This window comes from Durio zibethinus, chromosome 4, assembly GCF_047325235.1.
Source record: "Durio zibethinus cultivar Kanyao isolate XHJ-2024 chromosome 4, ASM4732523v1, whole genome shotgun sequence".
NCBI classification, from domain to species: domain Eukaryota; kingdom Viridiplantae; phylum Streptophyta; class Magnoliopsida; order Malvales; family Malvaceae; genus Durio; species Durio zibethinus.
Window position 1 is genome coordinate 31072246 of NC_143165.1, and position 26007 is coordinate 31098252.

A 26007-nucleotide genomic window follows, 5' to 3' on the forward strand; every position below is an offset into this window, starting at 1 on the left:
CCATAACAAAATGGAGTCAGTGAAATGAAGAATAAAATAGTCATGAAAATGGCAAAATGCATGCTATTTGAGAAAATTCTTCTCAAAAAGTTTTAGGTAGAGGCAGTCAATACCTCTGTCTACTTGCTCAACAAGCTGCCTACAAAAGCATTGAAGGAAAAACTTTGTTTGAAGCATGGTATGAAAGTAAACCATTAGTGTAGCATCTTAGAGTTTTTGGTAGCATTTGTTATGTGTTTGTTCCTGATATCAAAATGGACAAACTTGATCAGAAGAAGAAATATGTATTTTTCTAGGCTATAGCAACATCACCAAAGGCTATAGGACTTACAATCCACTTATAGGCAAGGTGATTGAAAGTAGAAACGTAAGATTTAATGAGCAAGTTGCTTGAAATTGAAAAAAATCAAAGGAAAAATGAGTCAAGCAAACTATTATAGACATGATAAGCTTTCAAGATCAAGAGGATTATATGTTTGAAAATGAAATCATTGATCATGAACTAATAAGAGGAATCAGTCCACTCATAAATATTTATCAAAGATCAAATGTTGCCATTCTTAAACCAACAAGCTTTGAAGAAGCTGTCAATTTTTCAAAGTGGAGGAATGCCATAAGGAGAAAATTCATATGATTGAGAAGAATCAAACTTGGATGCTTGCTAATAGACCAAGTAACAAAAACATCATTGGTGTTAAATGAATTTTCAGAACGAAGTTGAATGCTGATGGTTTCATCAACAACTTTAAACCTACATTGACAACTAAAGGCTACTCTCAATAGCTTGGTGTTGATTTGTTAGAGACATTTGCTCCAATTGCAAGGTTGGACACCATGTGGCTACTATTAGCCTTAGCAACTCAAAAAGTTAAAAAATATACCAACTTGATGTCAAATCTACCTTCTTGAATGGTTATCTTGTGGATGAGATTTACATTAAACAACCTAATGGTTTTGTTGCCAAAGGAGATAAGGGCAAAGTTTATTTACTCAAAAAGGTTTTGTATGGATTAAAACAAGCTCCAAGAGCTTAGAATTTCAGAATTGATGATCATTTGCTGAAGTTAAGATTCAAGAAAAACCTTAGTGAAGCAATATTGTACATTGAGGTTTTTAACAATAATGATATATTGATTGTTTCTTTGTATGTTGATGATCTTTTGGTGATAAGTAACAAATCAGCTCTTATGGAAGATTTTAAACTCTAAATGTATGAAGTTTTTAAGATAACAAATATGAGAAAAATGTCTTATTTTCTTGGAATGGAGATTTAACAAAACCAACAACAAATCTTCATTTGTAAAAAAAAATATGCAAATGAAATCCTAAATAAGTTTAGGATGAAAAATTGTAAACTAGTCAACGCCCCTTTGGCTCAAAATGAAAAACTCATTAAGGAAGATGGAGCTAACAAAGTTTATGGTTCTATTTATAGAAGCTTGGTTGGTTGCTTATTGTATTTGACAACAACAAGGCCAGACATCATGTATGCTGTAAATTTACTCTTTAGGTTCATGCAAAATCCTAGTGAGTTGCATTTTAAGGTTGTTAAGAGAGTGTTGAGATATGTCAAAGGAACCAATGAACTTGGAATTTGGTTCAAGAAGAATGAAAGTTCAAGACTAGTTGGATTCACAGACAGTGACCGAGCTGGCTTTCATGAAGACATGAAAAACACTTCAGGTTATGTGTTCTTCATTGGATTAAATGTGTTTAGCTGGAATTCAAAGAGACAAGGAACTATGGCTCAATCGACAGCAGAAGTAGAGTATATAGTTGTTGCAGCTGCTGTTAATCAAGCAATTCTCCTAAGAAAAATTCTGATGAATTTGAGTCAAAAGCAAGATGATCCAATAGAAATTTTTTGTGATAATCAATTAGCAATTGCAATGATCAAAAACCTTGCGTTTCATGGAAGAACTAAGCATATTAAGATCAAGTATCACTTTATTAAAGAAGTTGAAGCTGTAAATGAAGTGAAGCTGATGCATTGCAAGTCAGAAGATCAAATTGCAAATATTTTGACCAATGCCTTACCAAAGGCAAGGTTTGAAACATTAAGGAAAAGTCTTGGTTTTTCTAGTAGAAATGCCAAGGAAGAGTGTTAGTGGATGAAGCAACTAGGTATGGCTACTGCAACTTTTGCAACATATTTTTCTATCTTATCAATTTAGATAGCATGATGGATCTATGTATGGTGATCTATATTGTTAGGTAAACAACTTTTGTAGTAGTTAAACAAACTTTTGTATTTTTTAAGCCATAAATTAATGAAATGAAGTTCATGATCTGATAGAGCCAATTTACTACAATTAGCAGATTAGTTTCTTCATTTTCTCTTTGTTCTTTCTCTACTCTAGATCCTTCAAAATCCATGAAGCAGTCAAACAGATACACCAAACTAAAGCCCCGTGACCCGAGAGTATGCTCGTTTCATTTTATCATAAATTTTGGTAAACCGTAGGACTATATGTTATTACTTTCTATTTAGGCTTTCTCAATGGGAATGGCAGGTTGGATAATATAAATGATATCCGTATTGTATTAATTCCCAAAACCAGTAATCCCAGGAAAATGAAAAGTGTAGACCAATCAGCCTCTGTAATGTTCTATACAAAATCATTGCTAAAACTCTGGCTAATAGGTTAAAACTTGAATTGCCGGAGTGTATCAGTAAAAATCAAAGTGCTCTTGTCCTGAGTAGGCTAATCTCTGATTATGTTTTTATTGCTTATGAGCTTTTACACAGTATGAAGAAAAAAAATGAAGGCAGAAATGGGCGGGTTGTTTTTAAGTTAGATATGAGCAAAGCTTATGATCAGGTGGACTCTATGCTATCATGGGTAAATTAGGATTCAATGACAGATAGAGATCTCTTATCATGTGCTGTATTTCGTCTGTCACCTATAGGGTGGTTATTAATGGTACTGTGACTGAAACGATTTTCCCAGAGAAAGGCTTCCGCCGTGGGGATCCACTTTCACCTTACCTATTCTATACATGGAACTGGGGGAGATGGAACTGTTCAACAAAGCCCTTATTGCAAAACAAGGGTGGAGACTGATGCAGAGCACATCCTCATTAGCTCATCAAGTGCTCAAGGCCAAGTATTTCCCAAACAATAATTTTCTTGAAGCAGAGCTAGGGAGATCACCTACCTATACATGGAAAAGCATCCGGTTGGGGAAATCTGTCCTAAACATGGGATTGAGGTGGCGGGTAGGTAATGAGGAGCTCATAAAAGTTTGGTAAGACAAATGGATACCAAAAGGAAGCTGCTTGAGGCCGACTCCACAAACAACTTATACACCACGAGATGAATTGGTAAAGGATCTGTTTGACGTGAACGGGGTGCAATAGGATGATGACAAATTGGATTGGATGTTCCCAGCGGATATCACAAGAGAAATACGTGCCATACCTATTAGCTTGAATGGCCAACGGGATGTCATCGTATGGCATTATACTAAGATAGGGGAGTTCACTGTGAGAAGTGGATACCACATGCTGGTATCAAGGGAGTTCAACATGAATCAAGGAGGGGAAGAACCCGGAAACGTGGGAGAAAATGGAATGGGATTTTTTTGGAAACGGGTCTGGCATTTGTTGACACCAACCAAAATGAGATCGTTCATATGGAGATTGTGGCATGAGCTGTTACCAGTACGTAGGAAGCTCCCAAGATGTAACGAGGAAGTGGAGTTGGTCATACATGCAATCAGAGACTGTGTGCATGTCAAGGAGATTTGGAGCATTGCTCGACCAATGGTGACTGGCAGAACAACCAATTGGATAACATGAAACAGTGGTTGGCGGCTGAAAGCTTCAATAAGGAAGATTTTAGCAAATTTGCAATATTATGCTGGGCAGTTTGGGGAGCCAGGAATGAAGTAGCCAAGAACAACGTGACAAGAAATGCGCAAGCTACGGTGGCATTTGCACAGCAATACTGGGAAATATATTGCAGAGCTCAGGAACAGAATGTGGTGAATAAAATTAGAATTCCAGAGAAATGGCATGCTCTAATGGAGGGGTGGATTAAAATCAACTTTAATGGAGTTCTTGACAGGGTGGAAAATTGTGCAGGCATTGGGGTTATCGCAAGAAACCATCTGGGCAAATTGCGAGCAACTCTATGCATGATGGTAAATGGTATCAGAGATCCTAAAGTTATTGAAGGAATGGTTGGGGTAAGAGCAGCACAATTTGCATGCAGCCTTGGAATTAAGAAGGTAGTCCTAGAGGGGGACGCAGTTACAGTCATAACACAAATCTCCAAAGCCAAGAGACCCAGTCTATCTGTAATAGGGAATCTTGTGGAAGACACCACGTTCACAAATCTAGGCAATTATCCTTTTTTTTAACTAGGTTATCTTTTCTTTTTAATTGAGCTAGTTTGCAATAAATTTTTACATTTGATGGTGTTATCTGTTAAGTGCATGAATAGATAATTTTTATGTTTTATTTTACTATTTTTCGAAATTTCTTAATAATTTGTATGTTTATTAACAGTTTTTTACTAATTTTATTATGATAATGTAAAGGACTTTTTTTATTTTTCATAAAACGATATATTTAACAATTTAAAAAACATGTTTTATTATTTTAACGTTAAAATATTTTAAATTAAAAACCATATTTTTATTAAAATCGTACTTTGCTTATTGAATTGATTAAAAAGTAAGTAAATAAAGATGTAATGGCATAGTCTCCTCCAGAACTAGGTTTCTGTGAAAGGAATCCGAGTCTTGTCTAGTACAAGAGTTTCTTCCCTTGGGATCAACAACGAGCTTGGTCTTTAGGGGTGATCAGTGCAGTAAAGAGTTTTAGTTAGTCTTTTCGTAACAGTAGGGATTGTGCTTGGATTTGGATGAGTCAAGAAAGACGATTGGGATCAACTGTGGCAGAACCCGTCTTTCACGGAAGAAGAGAGGGTAAGGGTGGCGGCGGGTGATGTTTTTGACACAAAAGAATCAGGGGATGAATATAAATGGATGGTAGGTAAGATATACACAATGAGGCCCTTTAATAAAGATCCAATGATCAGCATCTTCAAAATTATCTAGAGGCTAACGAAAATGGATGAAATAGTGTGCCTTAAGGAGAATATTTTCTTGTTCAAATTCAACACAATGAATGATTGATAAAAAAAGAGTCATTGAAGGATCGCCATTGTCTTTGACAAACACCTCCTATTAATGGAAGAATTTATGGGGGTCTATGGCTTAATGAATATAGATTCAACACTATTCCCTTTTGGATTAGGGTTTATGACCTACCATTAAAAATAAGGACACAGAAGATTACGGAAAGCATAGGGAACAATATGGGCAAACTGATAGCAATTGATGGGTCGCTTGAAACTAGAGCCCGGGCTAGGTTTCTGAGACTAAGGGTAATGCTAAACATAACCAAGCCTTTGAGGAGAGCCATGAGGATTGGAGAAGGAAAGGGAAGGAAGGAGCTGTGGGGGAAATTAAAATATAAGAGATTGCCATCGTTCTGTTACAAGTGTAGAAGGTTGGGCCACATTGAAGTGGATTGTCAAGATGGGGATAACACACAAGGGTGTAAGGGGCAACAGCATGGTGAATGGATGAAGGCATCACCAGTGAAGGGAAACGGTTTCAGCTACGGGCCAGTTCGTTTTATGTGTAAAGCACGGTGGTTGGCAATCAACAGAATCCTTTAAAGGAAGGCGGTGCGACGTACCAAGAACGGGCCATCGTGGATGTGGAGATTGCAGGTGAGGAGGACCGGCCGATTTTGGAAACTGAGAAAATACGGGCTCAAATCATGCAAAATCACAATGTTAAAGGAAGGTTAGGAGAAGTGGATATGGAAGGAATAAAGGAACCTACCCAAGGAAAAGCATAGAATGTAAAAGGAAATACTCACCTGGATAAAGGATATCCAGGCAAGGAATCAGGGAAGATTAATGATTCTGACATGGGCAAAAATTGAAGCGAGTGGCAAGGCACACCCCATGCAACTTGATTGAGAAAACGAGTGAAATGCATGGCACGATATTGGAGGAAAGGGAACAGCTAACTATGATCGAAGGAGCAGTAAGATGGATAGAAAAAGAACAACAAACAAAGAATGACTCTGTACAGGAATGCAATAAAGGGATGGAGCAACAGGGAAATACTATGCAACATATAGCCCAAGGGGTGAAGGAAAAATGGAAAAAGATGGCAAGGTCTAATGAAGGGATCCAGAACATAGGTGGGGCAGAGCTGAGGAAAAGGAAATAGAATGAAGTAGAAAGTTATGATACAGAAAGGGCTTTGAAGATGGCAAGGATGAGTTCAGACGAAGGAGACTTCTAGGATGGAAATTATCAAATGACGGAGACTGGGTGCCAGTCCCGCCGACAACCATGAAATGCTTAGCATGGAACTGTCGTGGGTTTGGGAACCCACGAAGAGTTCGAGCCCTTCAACAGCTGTTGAAAAAAGAAGATCCCAATGTTATATTCCTTTACGAAACTTTGATATCAGTAGAGGCGATGGATCGGATTAAAAGGAAATTTATCATGGCTTCAAGACTGGATGTAAGTGCTATGGGTAGGAATGGGGACTGGCTATGTTATGGAGGGAAGGTATCACACTGAATTTTATTAGTCTTTCAAAAAACCACATTGAAATGAGGGTGGTGGATCAGGACAACAAGCAATGGAGGCTGACAGGTATCTATAGAGAACCGAATAACAATCTAAGACATGCAACATAGGCTTTCCTAAGACAACTAGCAGGAGCACCGCAAGAACCATGGTTGTGCTTTGGGTATTTTATTGAAATTTTATGAGACTCGGAAAAATGGGGCGGGGCTATGAGAGCAGCATGGCGGATGGATAATTTTCGAAATGCCATAGAGGATGTGGGGCTAGAGGACCGATGTTTTAAAGGCATCTGAAACACATAGGTGAGGGGGAGAACAATGCATAGTTTGATACGTGAAAGGCTTGACAGAGCTTTAGGAAGTAAGCAATGAAAAGATATGTTTCCAAGGTTTTCGGTTACTAATATGCCCATATCTGTTTCGGACCATAATCCCATTTTAGTTTATACAGAGGGCTGTAAAGAAAGGAAGCATAAAGGCCAAAGAAGGAGGCGGTTCCTTTTTGAATCGATGTGGACGAAAGATGAGGGCTGTGAGAACATTGTGTGCAATGAGTGGAATGGTGGGGGGAAGGATAACATAAAAGACAAACTGGCAAACGTAAAAAATGGACTTAGCATGTGGGGTCAAGCTACATTTCGAGAGTGCATGAAGGTGAAGTATTTGCTAAAGAAGTATGAGGAAAGTTCGGGACAGCTAGTTAACAAGTCATCACCATCCTTCAGTAAAAACACATCAGAGGAGAACAAGGAAAATGTGAAGCACATCTCTGGGATCCAAGTAACTGGAGACCCAGAGAAATACCTAGGACTTCCTACTATGGTTGGTCAGGAGAAGAAAAAAGCCTTCAAAGTTTTAACGGATAGGCTAAGAAGGCCAATACAACACTGGAACGGAAGGATGTTGTCAAGGGGTGGAAAAGAGGTATACATGAAAGCAGTTCTGCAAGCTATGCCTATGTATACTATGAGTCGTTTCCTACTGCCAAAAGGACTATGTGATGAAATTAACAGCATTCTAAGCAGAATTTGGTGGAGCTCGAGGGTATAGAAAAGAAGCATCCACTGGGTGAAGTGGGAGAAAATGTGCCAAAGTAAAGCCAGTGCTGAGATGGGGTTTACAAATATGGCAAGCTTTAACGTGGCGCTACTGGGTAAGCAGTGATAGAGAATTCTAATAAGGCCACGGTCCCTAGTTCACCAAGTACTAATGGCGAACTATTTTCATGAATCGAGCTTTATGGAAGTCGAACTGGGTGTAAACCCATCCCTCACATGGCGTAGTGTATGGCCGGCAAGGAACGTGCTTCAGATGGGATTAAGATTGAGAGTTGGTGATGGTACAAAGATTAGTATCTGGAATCATGTATGGGCAAAACTTGCTAAATACTAGAGCCATGTAGGGATATGACATTGGGGGTACGGTATGAGAGGGTCTCTGACTTGATTGATCCCCGTAGTAGGAGGTGGAAGGAGGATGTGATAAGACAATTATTCTCGGACGAGGAAGCTACCATGATTTGCCGCATACAGCTGGGAAACATAGCAAGGAAGGACCAACTCATATAGGGCTTGGAGAAGAATGGCGAATATACGGTGAGAAGTGCATACCAAGTTCTGAATCAACCTCAAGGGGAAGGTGGAAACGCTAGCGTAGTGCATGCTTTCTGGAGAAAACTATGGACACTGAATATACCTACAAAGGTCAAGGCGTTTGGCTGGCGCTTGAACTATGGGATTTTACCAATAATGTGTAACCTAAAAAAGTTCGAGGAATTGAGGTTCAAGAGAGATGCCAAAGATGTGGGTTAGAGGAGGAAACAGCCATGCACATGATCAAAAGGTGTAGCACAGCAAAAAAAAGATGGAGAATGGGGCATGGTGGAGAAGCATGGACAAATGCTGGAATGAGAGACGGGATGGTTAAGCAACATGTGTAGAAAGATGGACGATAATAGCCTGGAAATTGGGCTGATAACAAGCTGGATAGTCTGGCACAACAGGAATATTGAAATCAAAACTAATGAAAACAGGAAAGCAGAGGAAACAGTGGCGTTTATTATGAGGTATAGGGAGGAATACAAGGAAGCCCAGTCACGTATTACAACAAATGTTGACCCACCTTGTACCAAATGGATTGCACCAGAGAATGGATACGTGAAGGCAAACTTTGATGGAGCTTTAAGTGCAGATGAAAGGACATGTGGCATAAGGGTGGTGGTAAGGATGGATATGGTAAGGTATTAGGGGCATGCATGAACGCTGTGAAACATGTCAGTGACCTTATAAGGGCAGAAACAATAGCAGCGATTATGTATATTGAATTCACAAAGGAACTGGGATTTTAAGCTGTAATACTGGAAGGCGATGCTCTGGAAGTAGTAAACCAGATAAATGCTGATGAAGAATGTCTATAAATGACAGAAGAGCTGATTCTGGATGCAAAGAAAATGAGACAAGGGTTCAGTCATTTTTCTGCTGCTTACACGAGGAGAGCGGCCAATGAAGCTGCACACAGATTAGCCAGAAATGCTCTTAATATTCCAATGGATGCAGTACGATGGATTCATGAATGTCCTCCTATCATATCTGATGGTGTGCTTCTAGAAAGTACTCTGTTATAAATTGAATGAATGACATATTTTTCAAAAAAAAAGAAAAGTAAAACTATGGAAGCAATCTTCGGTTTTTACAATTTAAGAAAAAAATACTGTTTCCACCTAGCAAAATGAAAAAAGTTTCGACAAGGGTACTATTTACTCTATTGAAACATAAAAAAAAAAAAAAAAAATTTGTGAGAATCCTCCATTTAACTTAGTTATTTTATGTAATCATTTTTCAACTGTAATATTTAATAAATGTGATATTTAAATTTTGACACTTGTAATTATTTTTTATCTTTAAACTGTAATTTTATATATTAAAATATAAAAAAAGAAAAAATTTAAAAAAAGTATAAGTAGTTTATGTGATATTTAATGAGATAATTACGTTATTTTTTATCAATAATTTCTATGGAATTCATTAAAAGTGATTACAATTAATATATTTAATAAATTTTAGTAATTTTAATGAAAAATTATAATTTAATGATTTAGATGAAATTTTGGACAAAATTTAATGGTAGGTGAAGTTTACTCTAAAAGATGGCATTCAAAGAGTTGCAAAGCTTAAAGTTAGGGACGGCATCAAATCTGGTCGGATAGATTTTTATTCGATTCAATTCCTTAATATCTACGTTAAAATCCAACTCGATATTAAATATTATTTTTTATTTCCAAGATGATTCTATGTTGATAAACTGCAATCAATCTGAGCTAATCCAAAATTAATTTAATATAATATTTATAAAATATTATTTTTTTAAATATAAATTATATGTTAATTAAACATAAATATAAATTAGAATATCAATCATGAAAAACTTTCATAAAAAATTTAGATATATTTTTTAAAAATATGCGAAACCAAAATGGTCCGAATTTAAAATGTTTCAAAATTGAAATGACCAGAAAATTAACTCAAAATAATTCAAAATTAAATTAAGTATAATTTTATTTTGAAAACATTAATTTAATAAAAATAATAAATATAACACAAATGACAACTTATTAAAATTATTGAAAATATAAAATTACTTATATATTTTTAATATCAAAGTAGTATAATTTATATATATATATATATATGTTATGTTACTTATAAAATTTCTTATAATTTATAATGACTTAAATAAATTATATATATTTTTAATGAACATGGGTATACATATCAATGTATTATTTCGAATAAATTATATAATTTCTTATAATTATATTTGAGTTATCAACTATCATGTAGTTTAGAATAAAATATATAAAATAGGCTATTGATTTATGTGTATATGTTATGTTTATATTATAATTATATTATTAATTTTTAATAATGTAATTTATTATAAATTATATAACGAGTTACAATTATACTAAAATTTAAAATAATAAGCTATTAAATAATGAGATATAATTATACTAAAATGATTATTTATATTATAATTATATTATTGAAATAAAAAATAATTGCATTTTAAATTTGTATAATAAATTAATATTTAGAATAATTTTTATATGATTATATTAAATATGTAATTGTGTATTATAATTAAAAGTTTAAAATAACCTTTATATATTTATATTAAATTAAAAAAATAAAAAACTTTCAAACATATCAAATTTGACAAACATGTTTCTAGTATTTAATATAAGTACACATATGACATGATTTAATTAAACATATTTTATATGTCTTACACTGTATCAAAATTTTTGTCTATGTAACTAAACATGGAACACATTTTTTTAAATCCGTATGGTTTTTTTTCATATAGTTTCGATGTCATGTCTAATAAAATTACAAATTTTTTCATTTTTATGAAAATTAACTTTAATTTAAAACATTTAAATTACAATTTTTTTATACTTTATCTTTTAATAAAATTTGACTTGATCAAATAAGCTATTTAAATTTAATCTAATTTTATTCTAAAAGTTAATTAATTTAACCTGAAATGACCCAAACCCACATGATCCGAGTGTCAAACCCAAAATATCATGACTAAAATAACTTAAAATCAAATTGAACTAAATTAAAAATTATCCGAACTCAAAATGATTCAAACCAATACAACTTAAAATCGAAATAACCCGATCCAAAATTGATAAAATGAGTTAAACTAAATTGATTCAATTCAAATTCAACTCAATCTGTCAAACTGACATATCTATCTATCAATTTTAACAAGTAGATTGATTTTAATACTTATGTTTTTTTTCCTATTGGTTTTTAAGGATACCGGTCTTTCTTGGACCTCCCTCAGCTTGTTTTGCGAAAAGGGGGTTTTGTTGGTTGGCTAATTTCAAGCGCTAGATATGTATACATGCATAAATGATGTTATAAATGATCTTTAAATTATAATAAAATATTTAATATAATTTTAATGTAATATTTAAATTATGAATTTATTAAATAATGTAATATTTATTTTTAATACGATTAATTTCAAATTATGACATGTGATGCACAAATAATTTTTCAAGCGTCATATTAATTAATAAATTTATATTTTAAATATTAAATTAAAAATTTTTAAAATTTAAGTATTACATTAAATATTTTATTATAATTCAAGAGTATGTAAATTTCCATCAAGATATTCCCTGCATTGTGTTGGCCTTGCTCGTTATAATGGAAAAGAAGCAAGAACTGGCAAGTGATTGGAAAGAAAAATGCTTCAATCAACAAAATTTAGGGCCTGATCAGTAATCTTCTAGTCAATAAAGTCATTTAAGCATATGCACAATGCCAACGGAACAGCCTCTAGGATTGGTTTTGGTTTATATATTTACATTCTTTTTATGAACAAGTTATCAATTATCCAAATCTTTATACAGAACACTTCATATCTTGTATTCTGTGTTTTGTAACAAAGGGACTTTTTCGCTCTTCACAATGCCAGCCTCCTCGCCAATTTCATCTTCTTTAGACTTTCCCCAAAGCACAGCATAAAATCCAGTCACAATTATGATAGTTCCAATCAAACTGCAAGGAATATCAAAAACAGTCAAGATTTCATTTCCTATATACAAGAAATGCCATGAAAATTTGAAAAAAAAAAAAAAAAAACTGCTATGAAATAACTTTTAAGCATCGAGAAAGAAAATTGACATAATGCTGATGGAAGTAAATTAACCTTCCAAGACAAAGAACATCTCCTAAAAAGATTATTCCCATTGCAAAAGCAAAGATTATCGCCAATGGTTTGAACATAGAAACATAGAGAGTTCCTGTCTTCCAGAGGCACCATGAACACAGGAACACAGGCTGACACGAATTGCACTTGCAACTATTGCCTACATGTTTCAAAATACAAAGTTTATGTGAGCATAGCCTGTAGGTCATTATTTGTTCGCATCATCTCCATTCACCAAATATATTATAATTGTTATATATAATTTATCTACATGACATAATAGATTTGGTTGCATTTAATTGTAAACCGTGTCAGGGCCCAACTTTTGTAGGTTTCAAAGTTCGATAAGACACATCAACATTATTGATTGAGTGCGACACTCTTGGTTTCAATGACCATGGTTAAAATCCTGATAACCTAAAGGATTAAAAAATTGTTTGATAAGACACCATGTGCTTACTGAGTATAAAACAGCAAAGAGCCCTATGTTAAGTCTTAGCTTCCAAGCACTAGGATCTTTAACCATAACCAGAGAATAGATTCCACTCTGAATGGCACTGAAGAAGGTTATGCAAAACATTATGATAAATATTGCCGGAAACTTCTTAAGGATCAGCGCCTGCGAAAGCTCCAAAACGATTTTGGGAAAAAAAAAATAAGCATTTCATATGATGCTGTTTTCTGGTCTGAGTTTTCGACAAAATGGCTTTGAACGTTACCTGTACAATATACCAGGCTGAAATCATTAGAGCTTCAGCTGCAAGAAAAAGTCCTCCGAGGATCCAAGCTAACGGTTGCGAGAACATAAGTGGATGAATTGGGGAAGTAAGTGTCACCAAGATTGGAGGCCCGTCATACAATGTCACAACAAATGCACCTGTGATTGATACTACGGTTCCCAAACACTTGGGCAGGCCACTAATGCTTCTCCAGTCTAGTTTTTCCAGTCTAGAACAAAATATTAACAATCAGTTACAAAAGATGCAGCAAAAAGCATAACCAAATCTTTATCGGTAATGTCAGTAATGAAATATTAAGAAGTTTCCATAAAACTGAAAACCAAGTTACATCATAGTTCTTATTTTGTTGGACACAGGTTATCAGGGCTGAAGATTTCATATAGTCAAGACTCGAGAAGCATGAAGAATTGCAGATATAAAGGGGAAAAGGAACTACATTGAAACAGCAGTAAATGCAGATATATCACCATTGGATCACTTAAAAAGGCCACTGTATATTAAATCAAATAAGAGAAAACAACCTGAATATGATGGAGAGAACAAAAGTAAAAGCTGGAATGAGATTAAGCATTGCTGTCCCGAGTGTTGCTGAGCTATACTGTATGCCAGAATATCCAAACATTTGGGCTGCAGTTCTACAAGACAAGATAGGATGGAGAGAGAATTTAGAATACCTTTATTTGAAATTAAGAGAAAGTAGTTTAATGAAATTTGACACCAATATCTCATATGGCTAAGAATATAAAGTAAAGTAAAAGAGAAAGAAGTCGCAAACCCAATCAGGGCAAGCAAGAAGAATCTGCAGAGAATGAAAAAGGTGGTTGGTGGACGATCAGTTCTGCCAGTGATCAGAAGCCAAAAATAAAATTCAAGAATGAGCTATAGTCATAATCCAAGCACAGAATAATAGAAGGGGGAGAAGCAGAAATAGATGTGAATACCTGTGGAACATTAAAGAACAAGGGAGTAGAAAAAGGCTAGAGAGAGCATTGCAGTAGACTATAAGAACATATTTGTTCATTCCTCTAGCCATTGCTGCTTTGCTTACTACCATATTTCTAACTTGGATCAGAATTACTATAATCATTCCAGCAAAAGGAAGTAGAGATACCATCCTGTACACCATTTCCCCCTCTCTCCCCACACATACAAATAAACTTCGACTTAGTATAGAGTTGGGAATAGGGAAAAGAGTTGTAAATATTGATATTCAAATCCCAGACTTGCTGGATGCTATTTTTAAGAGTGATTATATAATTCAACTGAGTTATGTTTAGAAAAAATTTTGGTCTTTGTTTATGAATTGTTTGGTTTTCTTATAGATGCCAATTTGGCTTCATGTGCGAGGCTACTACAAGTAATAAATACGTTAAGGTTGTCTTTAGCATACGAGATCATTTTGGGTGAGATTGTGAAATCTCAACCCACCTAGCCTGCATTATCAAGTAGTGTGGATATTGTCCCACTTTGCTTTTGCTTCTTGACTTCATTTTGTTGCTAACGTCTAAACTAAGAGTACCATATTTTTTCAAGAGTGGTGTTGTGGGAGAGTTAGACATACGGAAGACCGCAAAAATTACACACAATGGCTTCAATTAAAGTGAAAAGCTGTTTAGTCAATGGCAAGATTTGCCATCAATTTCATCAAATTTTTTCAGACTAGATTCGTCACAAACATCCGGAATTTTTTTTTTTTTAAAGAATATCGGTTCTGCATGTCGTTAGTATATGCTCCATGACAAATTGAAATTGGATTGACTATGGTATGCATATATGTTGAATAAATATGCTTTGTAAAGCAATCACAATGAGTTGTAATTAATTATGAGATCATCATTCTATCGAAGTATTATTGATAAATCATTCTTAGTCAATTCTTTCTTAAGATAGGACATCAATAAAAGTTTTTGAAACTTACATATGGTTATATTAGGTAATCATTTTCATAAATTGAAGTTTTGATAAACTTGAGTTAATATGTGAGTATTTATTATAAAAATAAGTTTATGGAACATGACCTAAAAGTGATATTTGATAATTCACTTAGCCTCTATGAATACTACTTTCATTTGAGATTATTATTGATTTTATAAAGAAATGTTATATTTTGATTTTACCTTAATTATAGTATATAGATACTTGAATTTGACTACTTATAATTTATTACTTTAAATTTTTCTAAAATTGCTGTAATCACACAAAAATGGAGGTTAAGTCACAAGAAGTAATAAAAGTTGTTTCACCAAACAACAAATTTACAAAATACCTTCACAAAATAACAATTTCATGGAATAATACCTTTACAGAAAACTCTTTTATCAAAATTTCTTTCACTAAGAATTATTATACAAAAGACATTTAATGAATGTTACTTTATCGAAAAGAAGTGAAAAAGAATCTCGAAATATGGCAAAGCTCTTAAATTAACTTCATTATTAAGATATTTCGAAGAGCTTAATTTGATGGATTAGATATGGAGATACTTAAGAGATTTTCTCTTAACATTTTTCTAAAATATAAGTAATTCCCTCGTCTTTTAGAACAGACAATAAATTCTTACGTACATTATTTATTATCTGTATCACCAAAAGTTAAACTTTTATTAGATAAAGCATTAACCACCATTATAACTATCAATTTTATCTTTATTTATATTCAATACTTAAAATATATAACTCTTATTCCAAGGAGCTATAAGAGTTTTCACAACTAATTTAGAGACTTGGATAGATTATTTTAACCTCCTTTCATATTCTCTTTACAATTTTAGTTTTTCCAAAGTCCTTTCTCAATCTTAATCTTTTGTCACTCAACTTTACTTTATAATCAAATGCCACTTGTTAATACATTTAATACTTCAAAGTCTATTCCAATATTTCTTTCCGCCATCTCCTAACACATCTCATTTTATTTATTTATAATGCTTTATCTCGTTACAAATAAATCCCTTTACTAAATAAAAGATGAGATATATAAATAATCAAAATAGATTTATCTATTATCAAAAAATTATTATACATTGTCATTTTTAAAAAATCATTAATAAAACTTAAAAATATGTTAATATAATTTAAAACAATCTTATACCAATAGTCAAAATATGCATCCTAATTGATTTTTAATTTACCATATATGCCTTGTTGGTATAAAATTATCTTGATGAATTTTTAACTATCAAAATAAGTGGTAAACATGTACCATATAGGAATAAAGTTGAACAATATAAGGTTTAAGGTGGTAACAAGTCTAACTCAAGTTTACGTAAAATTATTTCTAATTAAATCATTTTAAATAAAAAAAAATCATATCATTTTAGATTCATATCATTTCCGAATTGAATCATTTTAAATTCAAATCTTAAAAACTAAATCATTAAGTCTAAATCATTTCAAACTCAAATTATTTAATTTAAAATCAAATAAATATAATTTTAAATCATTTTGTATTAATCTCTTGAATCATTCAAATTTCATATCTAAGTTAAATTAAATTCATATCAAACAAATTCGAATTGTTGATTTTTCTTGATCAAATCAAGTTAGAACAAATTCAAGTTCCAATCAACTTTCATAACACTAATGATATCCTTCAAGAATTAAAAAAAAAAAAATGTAAATATATATATAATTACAAAGTGGTATCACTAGGGAAACCGACGCCCCAACTGATTTCCTTAATGAGATAGATATCCACTTAAATTCCAGCCAAATCAAATCAGGAGAGGGTGCAAAATGATAGAATCAAAACAACGGAAGTCTAACAACCTAATGAAAAGCTGCAGTTTCAGCCTGGAAGTGTTGGAGTAGACCTTCTATGCTCATTGTACTGAGATCTGCCTTATCCCTTACCCTTACACTCACCTGAAAAACATTAATTTACTTGTTAAGCAAGCATAGGCCTCGTTGTTGTTATTATTATTATTAAGAATGAAAATGATCAATGAAGAAACTAAAAACAAATTTCCATTCGCCAAGGCACACAAATTTATTCAAAAGAGCCCAATTCGCAAAAAAGTACAAAAATCTCTTCTAAAACATAGGATAGGCAAACCTGCTTTGTTTCCAATTCCTCTTCCCCAACAACCAATATATAGTTGTATTGAGCCAGCTGAGCCTCTCGTACCTGCAAATTGAAAGGGAAAACAAGTGAAAACAATTCAGTTAGTTCATCAAACAAAAAAACAAATCATTCAGCTAGAAACTGCAGAGCAAGCTGATTGGAGATTGAAAGACAGAAAACAAGAATGATAGGTTAGTCATCAATGACAATGAAGGTTAATTCTAAATCCATAACTCTATTTAGAAAGAGAGAACATATAACAAAACTGAACAAAAGAAAAAAATTCATATAATTGAGGATGTCAGTCATCACACCTTTTTCTGGATCCTTCGATCTGTCATATCAATGTCCACATAATAACCAGCCTCATGAATCCGATCCTGAACCTATGAAAATGAAATAAGAGATAACATTAGCATACCGGAGTTCCAAATGACTACCATTTTTGCCCTTCAAATGGATTGATTCATAAGAAACAATTAACTCATCAATAACAAACTAAATGGATCCTATTGTGCCATAGTGCTCTACTTAGCCACATATCCTTAGTAAAATGAAAAAAATGCAAGGTCCTGTTTTCAATAGTTTCCACCCCACATCTATGGTCTAGAACTTTGTTCTCAGAAATCTTCCTCAAACATGTAATAAACTGTCTATTTTGGCAAGTTCATATGAAAACTTCAAAACAACATATAAATAATGCCTCATGAATCATGAAATAAATAACACTAAATTCAAAAATATGAAAATAACAGAAAATTGACGAAGGAGATTAGATATAATGACATTTCATGGCTACCAACAAACACATCAAAGCAAGAGACAAGAATTATAATCATGATCATGATTTGATATTGTGAAATGAGGGAGATTTTACTATCCCAAGTTTACTTTTACGACGTCGAGTACAAGTAGCATGCAAACACACAGGAAACAAAATTCTGGTCCAACATGGGGGAATATCATGCCAGAATGCACAGAGGAAAATCCAGTGAAGTCTGGATATCATACACAAATATTATGTGCAGATGCACCATAAACTTCATATGGTTGACAGTGAAATATGAAAAAATAGACATAATTGAAGAAAACAAATTAAAGAGCATACTGCTAGAGTAGACTACCTCTATCGCATAATTCTCAGACTTTTCTGACACAGGGCAAACAATTGCTTGACGGGGACTAAGCCAGAAGGGCCATTTGCCCTTGTAGTGCTCCAATAATATAGCAAACATACGCTCAACAGACCCCAGAATAGCTCTGTGTATCATAACAGGTTTCTCCCTCTTGGCTTCATCCTCCGCTGAGTACTCCAACTTGAAGCGCTCAGGAAGCTGGAAGTCAAGCTGCAATAAAGGGCACCAGCTAACAAGTATAATTATAATAAAACTACGACAAATTAGAGAGTAGAGACAAAGGAGAAAACGAAGCACAATTGAACATACAATTGAACATCACAAACCTGTAATGTTGCACATTGAAATTTCCTATTCAATGCATCAGATACACTAATATCTATCTTCGGACCATAAAAAGCCCCATCTCCTTCATTTATCTGTAACATGACTCTTGGGTATAAGCATTTAGAAAGAAGGGTGAAATGGGTGGCTACATAGAAAAATCCTCAAATATAAAATAGAGAAAATAAAGCACAACAAATAGATCAGAACATGCAAGCCAACCATGCAAGAGTTTGCCTTCTCTTAGCAATAAAGAATTCTACTTTTTAATAGATGAATCAATCTACATCAATTAGAGCACTTCAAAATTTTCAGAACATAAAATTTTATAGTTACAATATTTAAATCGACTTCTCATTTGAGAAAAATAAGTTGAAAACATATTCTTCAAATAGAAAAATGGAGTGAAATCATGACACCAGCTGTGCTTGTCAAAAGGTGCCAAACACAATAAATCTCGAGCAGCACATCAAACTCAGTTGATGTACTCACCATTTTTCTGGCTTACAAACAATCAACCTAAGTAGCTGGTCAAATTTTCAAATCCCATATAATGTCAAGCTTGAACTAATATTTCACTTATCAATAACTCATTCAGACCAAAAATTTGCCAAAGTTCTATGTGCATTTATGTTGCTATAGTCATACCACATTCCAAAGTACCAATATATATGCTGGATGCTTAAGGGTGGCTTAAGCTGAAGCAAAATTTTCTCATTTGTTATCCACAGACAATTAATTACAAAACAATCTCTGTTGTGAAGAACTCCAAATGTCGACTGTAAGGTGTTAAACAGAAAACTGACCTGCCATGGCTTCCCAGACAGGTTCAAGGCTTCTGTAAGAGCAGCTTCAGCTCTCTCCCAAGTTGCCAAATCTCCAAGGTATTTTTCTGGCCTCTACAATTCAAATATTTATAACACACTAAATAAATATTGTCATTCTCAAATAAAATCCAAGCATGAGTACAAACATAAATCATGAGTCTTAACATCCATCTAATGTTAAAACATGAAGAATATAATTATGATGCAAGTAGAAATATTAGGTCTCTATTCCAAAACCATTTTTACCAACAAATATAAAAATACTTGCTCCTAATGTTAAAGGAAGACCATTAAAATTTCAGGATACTCTAAGTGGTTGTATACATATAGCATCTCAAGATATAGATAGAAAACAATCACATCAACATCCTAAACTCACTTCATTACACTTCAAAATCAACAAATATAATGCACTTAACTATCACAGAGAAAACTACTGCCAATCCCCAAACATTTAAGTTAATGAGTTTATCATACCGTAGATAGTTTTAGCTCATACGTAAACCCAAACACAGTGTAAGCATGATCAATGAACTCCAGGACACCTTTGACTTCTTCTTTTATCTGAAAAAAAGGTAAAACATGCATTATAAAGGAAATAGGGGAGCTAAAATATTTCACAATTCTGTAAGGTTGCATTTGATAACTTGGATTTGAAAGAAGGGATTAGGATTTCAAAATTAGTGTAAATTGAGTGACAAAGCACATGTAAATATAACCTTCATGATTGTTTTTTTCAAATTCACGGATTTGTTGGATGCCTAATTAGTGGTGAATTTGAAATTCATATTTGTATACCTTTCAAATATATAACCATATTGAATCTTAACTAATTTATGCATATTGTGTGCATTTCACTCTCAAATTTATATAGCAAATGAAATCCAAATCCACTCTCTCAAACTCATCTTTCCAATCATAGCATAAATTAACAACTTAAAGCCAACCTCACCTGGGATTCCCTGCAGAAAATGTGGGCATCATCCTGAAACAATATGAAGAGTAATGTCAAAGAACCAGGGGAAAGAAGATGATCCACCTTTCACAAAAAAGGCTCATGAGGAAGCCAAAGAGAGATTTTTAACTAGCACGACCAAGTAACCAAAATATATAACATCTGAATAGAGACTTCTTTAAACTTGAGTCTAAAATCTAACAAGTTTTCACACAGCAATAAATTATGGTAGACCAAAATTGACATATGATGTTTTGCCAAAACAAAAGGTACAGAGAGCTATCAAGGAGCACAATCTCAAAAGTTTACATCTAACAACAGGGTACCTGCTGAAACCTCCTAACACGAGTTAACCCAGTCAGCGCCCCACTAGCCTCGTTACGATGCAAGACCCCAAAATCAGCCAGGCGAAGAGGCAGTTCTGCGTTAATCAGTATGAGAAAATTGCAAAGAAGCCAGAGATGACAAAATGAATCAGCTTAATTGGCATTAACCACAACTGACAATCACATGACGTCAAAAACATCTTTCAGAAGAAGACATTTTAATAAATAAGCACATTCTTGGGGCTAAACAAGAAAGAACAAATAAACTATATTAACTAAACTCTAAATCTTAGTTATGATTGAGCCACACTAAATCTTAGTTATGATTGAGCCACATACCTATTACATCGGAGCTCAAAAGAACCACGACAAGGCAAAAGATGTAGAATGTAACACATTAAAATGTATTCAAGCCAATAACATTTCAGAAAATTAATAATTAGCACTAACTCATTCACTGATATTATTATGTCAACTCATTCTTATAAAGTATGAAAGAAAAGGTAGTAAAGAAATGTTGGTCCAACATCCAAAACTCATACCTGGAATAAACTCATAAAGTAAGCACCAATAAAGATGGGAAGCCCATGTTTAAAGCAACCAAATGATGAGGTAAACAAAGAAGCATAACCTAGAAGAGCTTCTTTTAAGATCTCCTCAAGGAACAGTGAAGTTATGATGCAGTCTATGAGGGAACTGTCAAGACAGACAGGATGCAATAGTCTTGTACATTAGTTGGCACCCCCCCCCCCCCCCTTTTCTGCTATCTTTGAAGTGATTTTGTTTGTTCACGTATTAAAGAGAAAAAAAATTTTAAAAAAAGCAGGGAAAAGATGCTTCACAGGCAGTACCAACGTTTTGTTGCCAAATGGTGAAAAGAATTAGGAGAACATAGATGCACATGAACTGACCTCTATAAGAACGAACTCTATGCTGAAACATTAAACAGTGGCCTGGGCAATTCATAGGTTTCAGTCCAAACTCTTGTTTTTCAATCTGTGGCAGAAACCACACATCATAAAAAGGGAACTTCATAGGAGGACTAAATGCAAAAAATATCCTTTGTAGCACAGATCATATTAAATTTCTACGAAATTCACATAAAGATACACTCTAGAATTAAAACAAAACAAACAAGTTATTTTTTTCTGTAGTTGCACAAATCTCACCTCAAACAAAAACATATTCTCCTTATAATTTGCAGCATGACCAGATGTTTCCCAAAGATTCATATTATACATGTTTGGTGACTTAACCTGCCAAAATTATGCAACTTTATTGACTCATTATTGGGGTTATATAGCTTTAATTAAATATCTAAAAGGGAGTGAAGACTTGTAACCTCTTGGTAACCCCTTTTCCAATATTCATTTCGTATAAATTCCATTAGTTTGTTGTAAATTCGAGTTCCATAAGGAAGAAAGAACCAACTTCCTGGGCTGAAAGTTACCAAAGATGCCAGATTTTAATATCGCAGATTTTCTTGAACACGCAATTGCCAAGTATATTAAGTTATGCTGTACCTGAGGGGGTGACAAAAGAAAAGTTCCTGCTTTGTACCCAACAATCTATGGTCATATTTCTTAGCTTCTTCAAGTTGATGAATATATTCCTGTGCACAAAATATTCACATTCATGAGAAGCAAAAAATGTGAGATGAATCAGCACTCTCTCATTTGTGTCTAGGTATGTAAAAGAGAACCTAGAATAAGGACTACATAAAGTAATTTCTGCTATCATATCAGATATTGATATTCTTTGCATCATAATAAAAGAGATAAATATATTTCTCTATCGATCAAAGTCATATGTTGTTGCTTCAACAATCACAAATAATCAAATTCAAAACCAAACTAATATTGAAAAATCAGCGCAAGTAGTACAAGAATACAGCTGACAGCCAGAATCAAAACAAAGGAGAAAAAATCATTTCACCTTCAAACGTTTCTGGTCAGGATAAGATATACCATAAACTCTTTGTAAACTCTCACGATCTTTGTTCCCCCTCCAGTAAGCTGATGAGGCCTGAAGATAGAAATTCATGAGTAAAGCAGGAAATGGTGGTGAACAGGAATCTGCATGTCTCCTAAACATAGCTTTGATATATCATGCAACATGTCACCTTCAAACAAGCAAATGCCTTCACAAAGGATGTATTGGGAATATGAGGCCCACGACACAGATCAACCAGGGGGCCACATCTGTATACTGTGATGGTTTTGTCTACGGGCAAATCATTGATGATCTCAACCTGATTATAAAAATTACCAATGCAGAAATTACTGCAATAGGAAAACATATAGGCAGAAAAGAATCATTTCAATTGATATTGAAAATTAAAAATAACATCACTCAACTTGCCTTAAAATTATTTTCAGAAAAAATCTCAATGGCCTGTTCCCTTGTCACTTCAATACGCTCAAAAGGTTGTTTTTCCTGCATTAAGATGCCAATAAGAGAAAAAACAAATCTACCATGAAATAACAGCTTTACCATTAACATAATTCCCAATTAATAGCAGCATAAAAAATATAAGATAAAAAAATTAACCACTTTTCAACATTTCATAATATGATTTTAAAACTTCCAATATTTCCTTGACATAGGTATGACCTGACTAATTAACGGTGTTACAATATGCACTAACTCAACATAAAGCTGTTAAACATGGAACATAAAGTACTGGATAAACACCAAATGAACATGGACACTGGTGGAAGGTCATCATAAATAAAAACAATCAGAAGTATGAAATTGCTCATTTAGGAAGATTAACAATACAGCAACAGCTTTCAATGCCCCTGCTTCAATTTGCTTGAAGTGGTCCTCATTCAAGCCCAAGTCAGCATAAAATGCATCATAATAGAAACCCTGTAACACCACATTACCATCTTGTAAGAAGGTAAATTCACACTAAAAAAAACCTTGGTAAACCAACTTAAGCATCAAGATGAAAAGAACGAAACATCAAATAGGAATTAGATCAATAATATTATCTCCAAAGGCCTTGGTTAAGTTAAAACCATAAACCTTATACAGAAAGTACAAGCTAATAAGCACAGTAATTTTAATGGTCACAATGGATAATACTTCGTCCCTAAATCCTACAACAGAAAAACTTGATTGCTACTGAAAACTATATGAAATATCATTAAAATTCTTCAGTAATTCTCTAAAACTTACATACAAATACACAGAAACTCATTTAGAAAATCATACTAAAATATCCTACATAACCACAGTTACCAGAAGTATGTACCAAAAAATGTAATTGGTTAATTGCAAATTTTATAAATATCATATAATTCTAAGAGACAAGGATATGTACAACGACGCATTTTCCATATAACAAAGACCCAAGTAACTAACTTACCTCCCCTCTTGTGGCACAAGGTCCAATGCAAAGTTTGCAACCATATATGCTCTCGAGAGACTGCATAACCACCAACCCAAATAAGCCAATTACCCCCCCAAGGAACACAAAAAAAAAAAAAAAAAAAAAAAAAAAAAAAAACAGAAGAAATGCAATGAAAACAAGAGGATAAAAAAATTCCCCATTTCACCTGACCAAGAATGTGAGCGCTAGAGTGCCAAAAAGTATCACGACCTTCATCGCTATCAAAAGTGAAAATCTTAAGCTCACAGTCATCTTCCAAAGGCCTATTCATATCCCACAAAACCCCATTGACCGAAGAAATCAAGGCATTGGCAGCCAAACTCTTGGAAATTCCTTGGGCAATATCCATAGGGGACGAAACCCATTTTTTCCCTTCCTTAATTGATCCATCAGGCAAAGTGATCTTGATTGGGTCGTGCGGGAGGGACTGAAGATGAGATTGCTGTTGAGACTGGAGGGATTGGAAGATTTTGATGCGCTTCTCGATGACTTGGTTGAGATAGGGTTCGTCCTTGGGATGACAAGAAGCCATGGTCAAGGCGGATAAGAGGCGGAGTGGAGAGGACGAAGGTTTAGAGACGAGGAAGAAAACTGGCTGAAAAGAAGAAGAGTAACGGCGGAGAGTAGAAAAGACAGTGCATAGCATAGAATACAAGGGATTATTTGTTCTTTTTTTAGCGTTCTTTTCAGGCATTGAGGTTTAGGGTTTTTATAGTGTAATTTTTTTTCTTCGTTTAATGCTTCATCTATTTTTTTTCATTTAATCTGAAATTTTGTCCCATTTTTTACAATTTCATACATGTAAAGCCTTTCTTTTTTTTTTTTTGCCATAGATATAAATGGGTGATAACTGTTTTTACTTGTAATTTTGTTGATATTGCAAGAAAAAGGGTAATTTGGACATCTTTTCTCAGATATATGTTCCTATATTTCAATTATACATCACTTTCATGAGTTTCTATATTTCAGGTTTATTACTATTCACAAGGATTGGTGCATATTATTCTAGTTGTAATAAAAATTAATGATTATAAATTTTGCATTTTATCATAAATCTGAAAAACCATATAAAATAAGTTGTGCATAGATAGTTGAAATATTTCTATTTAGAAAAAAAAAAAAAAAAAAAAAAAAAAAAGCAAACCCAAAATTTTTTACAGTAAGCTCGTTTCTGGTTAGCAAGTGACCCACTTCAATCACTGATCCAATTTTGATGCTGACCTACCAAAACATAGCTGAAAAGCCTTTAAAAATGTGGAACAATAAAATACATTTGTTTATGAAAATTCAATTGTAAAGAAATATAAATTTATTTAATTTACATTATTGTAATCTATTAATAAAATATTAAAATTTTAATTCTAACTATCAAAATTCAATTTCGATAATATATATATATATATATATATAAAAAAGTTTGCGCCAGCTGATAAACAAGAATTTGATGGGAAATGTGGGCTTTGTAGCACCAAGGAATAGGCTAAAAAGATGAGAGATACATTTATCCACTGTAATTTGGATCGAATCTGTTCGTTACTATGGACTTGAAGGTTGTTCCAGTCCAATCCAGTTAACAGTTTTGTTTTTTTAATTATTTTTGCTAAAAAATAGCCCAACATGCTTGAAATCTTTTAACCCATATGTTTTACTATAATATAACCCTTCCGTTTAAGAAAACCGTAAGCACTACGCAGGCAGAACTGTATTTTCATAAATAATATATATATATATATATATATACACTTCACTATCTTGCTACTCGTGCACGAATTATTTTTATTTTATTTAAATTTAAATAAAATTAAAAATTAATATTATTAAATTATTTATATATTCAAAATATATATAACATATAAATAATATAATTAAAATATCAAACCATAATAAAAATA

At 33.4% G+C, this 26007-nt stretch overlaps 2 protein-coding genes across 3 annotated transcripts; both read right to left on the reverse strand.

The window, feature by feature from the left end:
* Window positions 1-11869: 11869 nt before the first annotated feature.
* Window positions 11870-14380, reverse strand: LOC111288983 (WAT1-related protein At5g40230-like). Its single transcript, XM_089760262.1, has 7 exons — window positions 14033-14380; window positions 13867-13950; window positions 13613-13726; window positions 12958-13299; window positions 12801-12908; window positions 12352-12549; window positions 11870-12200 (listed from the first exon to the last, which is right to left on the reverse strand). Exons 1-7 carry the CDS (start codon window positions 14215-14217, stop codon window positions 12059-12061), a joined length of 1173 nt encoding a protein of 390 aa, XP_089616388.1. The 5' UTR covers window positions 14218-14380; the 3' UTR covers window positions 11870-12058.
* Window positions 14381-16587: 2207 nt separating this feature from the next.
* On the reverse strand, window positions 16588-24866 carry LOC111287526 (threonine--tRNA ligase, mitochondrial 1-like). 2 transcript variants are annotated; one of them, XM_022878144.2, is made up of 19 exons: window positions 24282-24866; window positions 24092-24151; window positions 23500-23589; window positions 23080-23154; window positions 22841-22969; window positions 22654-22743; window positions 22242-22330; window positions 22061-22157; window positions 21888-21974; window positions 21630-21714; window positions 20719-20813; window positions 20390-20422; window positions 19915-20001; window positions 19417-19509; window positions 18613-18705; window positions 18275-18496; window positions 17465-17536; window positions 17142-17213; window positions 16588-16951 (listed from the first exon to the last, which is right to left on the reverse strand). In XM_022878144.2, the coding sequence occupies exons 1-19, from the start codon at window positions 24807-24809 to the stop codon at window positions 16856-16858; spliced, it is 2193 nt and encodes a 730-aa protein (XP_022733879.2). In that variant the 5' UTR covers window positions 24810-24866; the 3' UTR covers window positions 16588-16855. The 2 variants fall into 2 exon arrangements, with proteins under 2 accessions (XP_022733879.2, XP_022733881.2); XM_022878146.2 differs by lacking the exon at window positions 23500-23589.
* Window positions 24867-26007: the final 1141 nt, after the last annotated feature.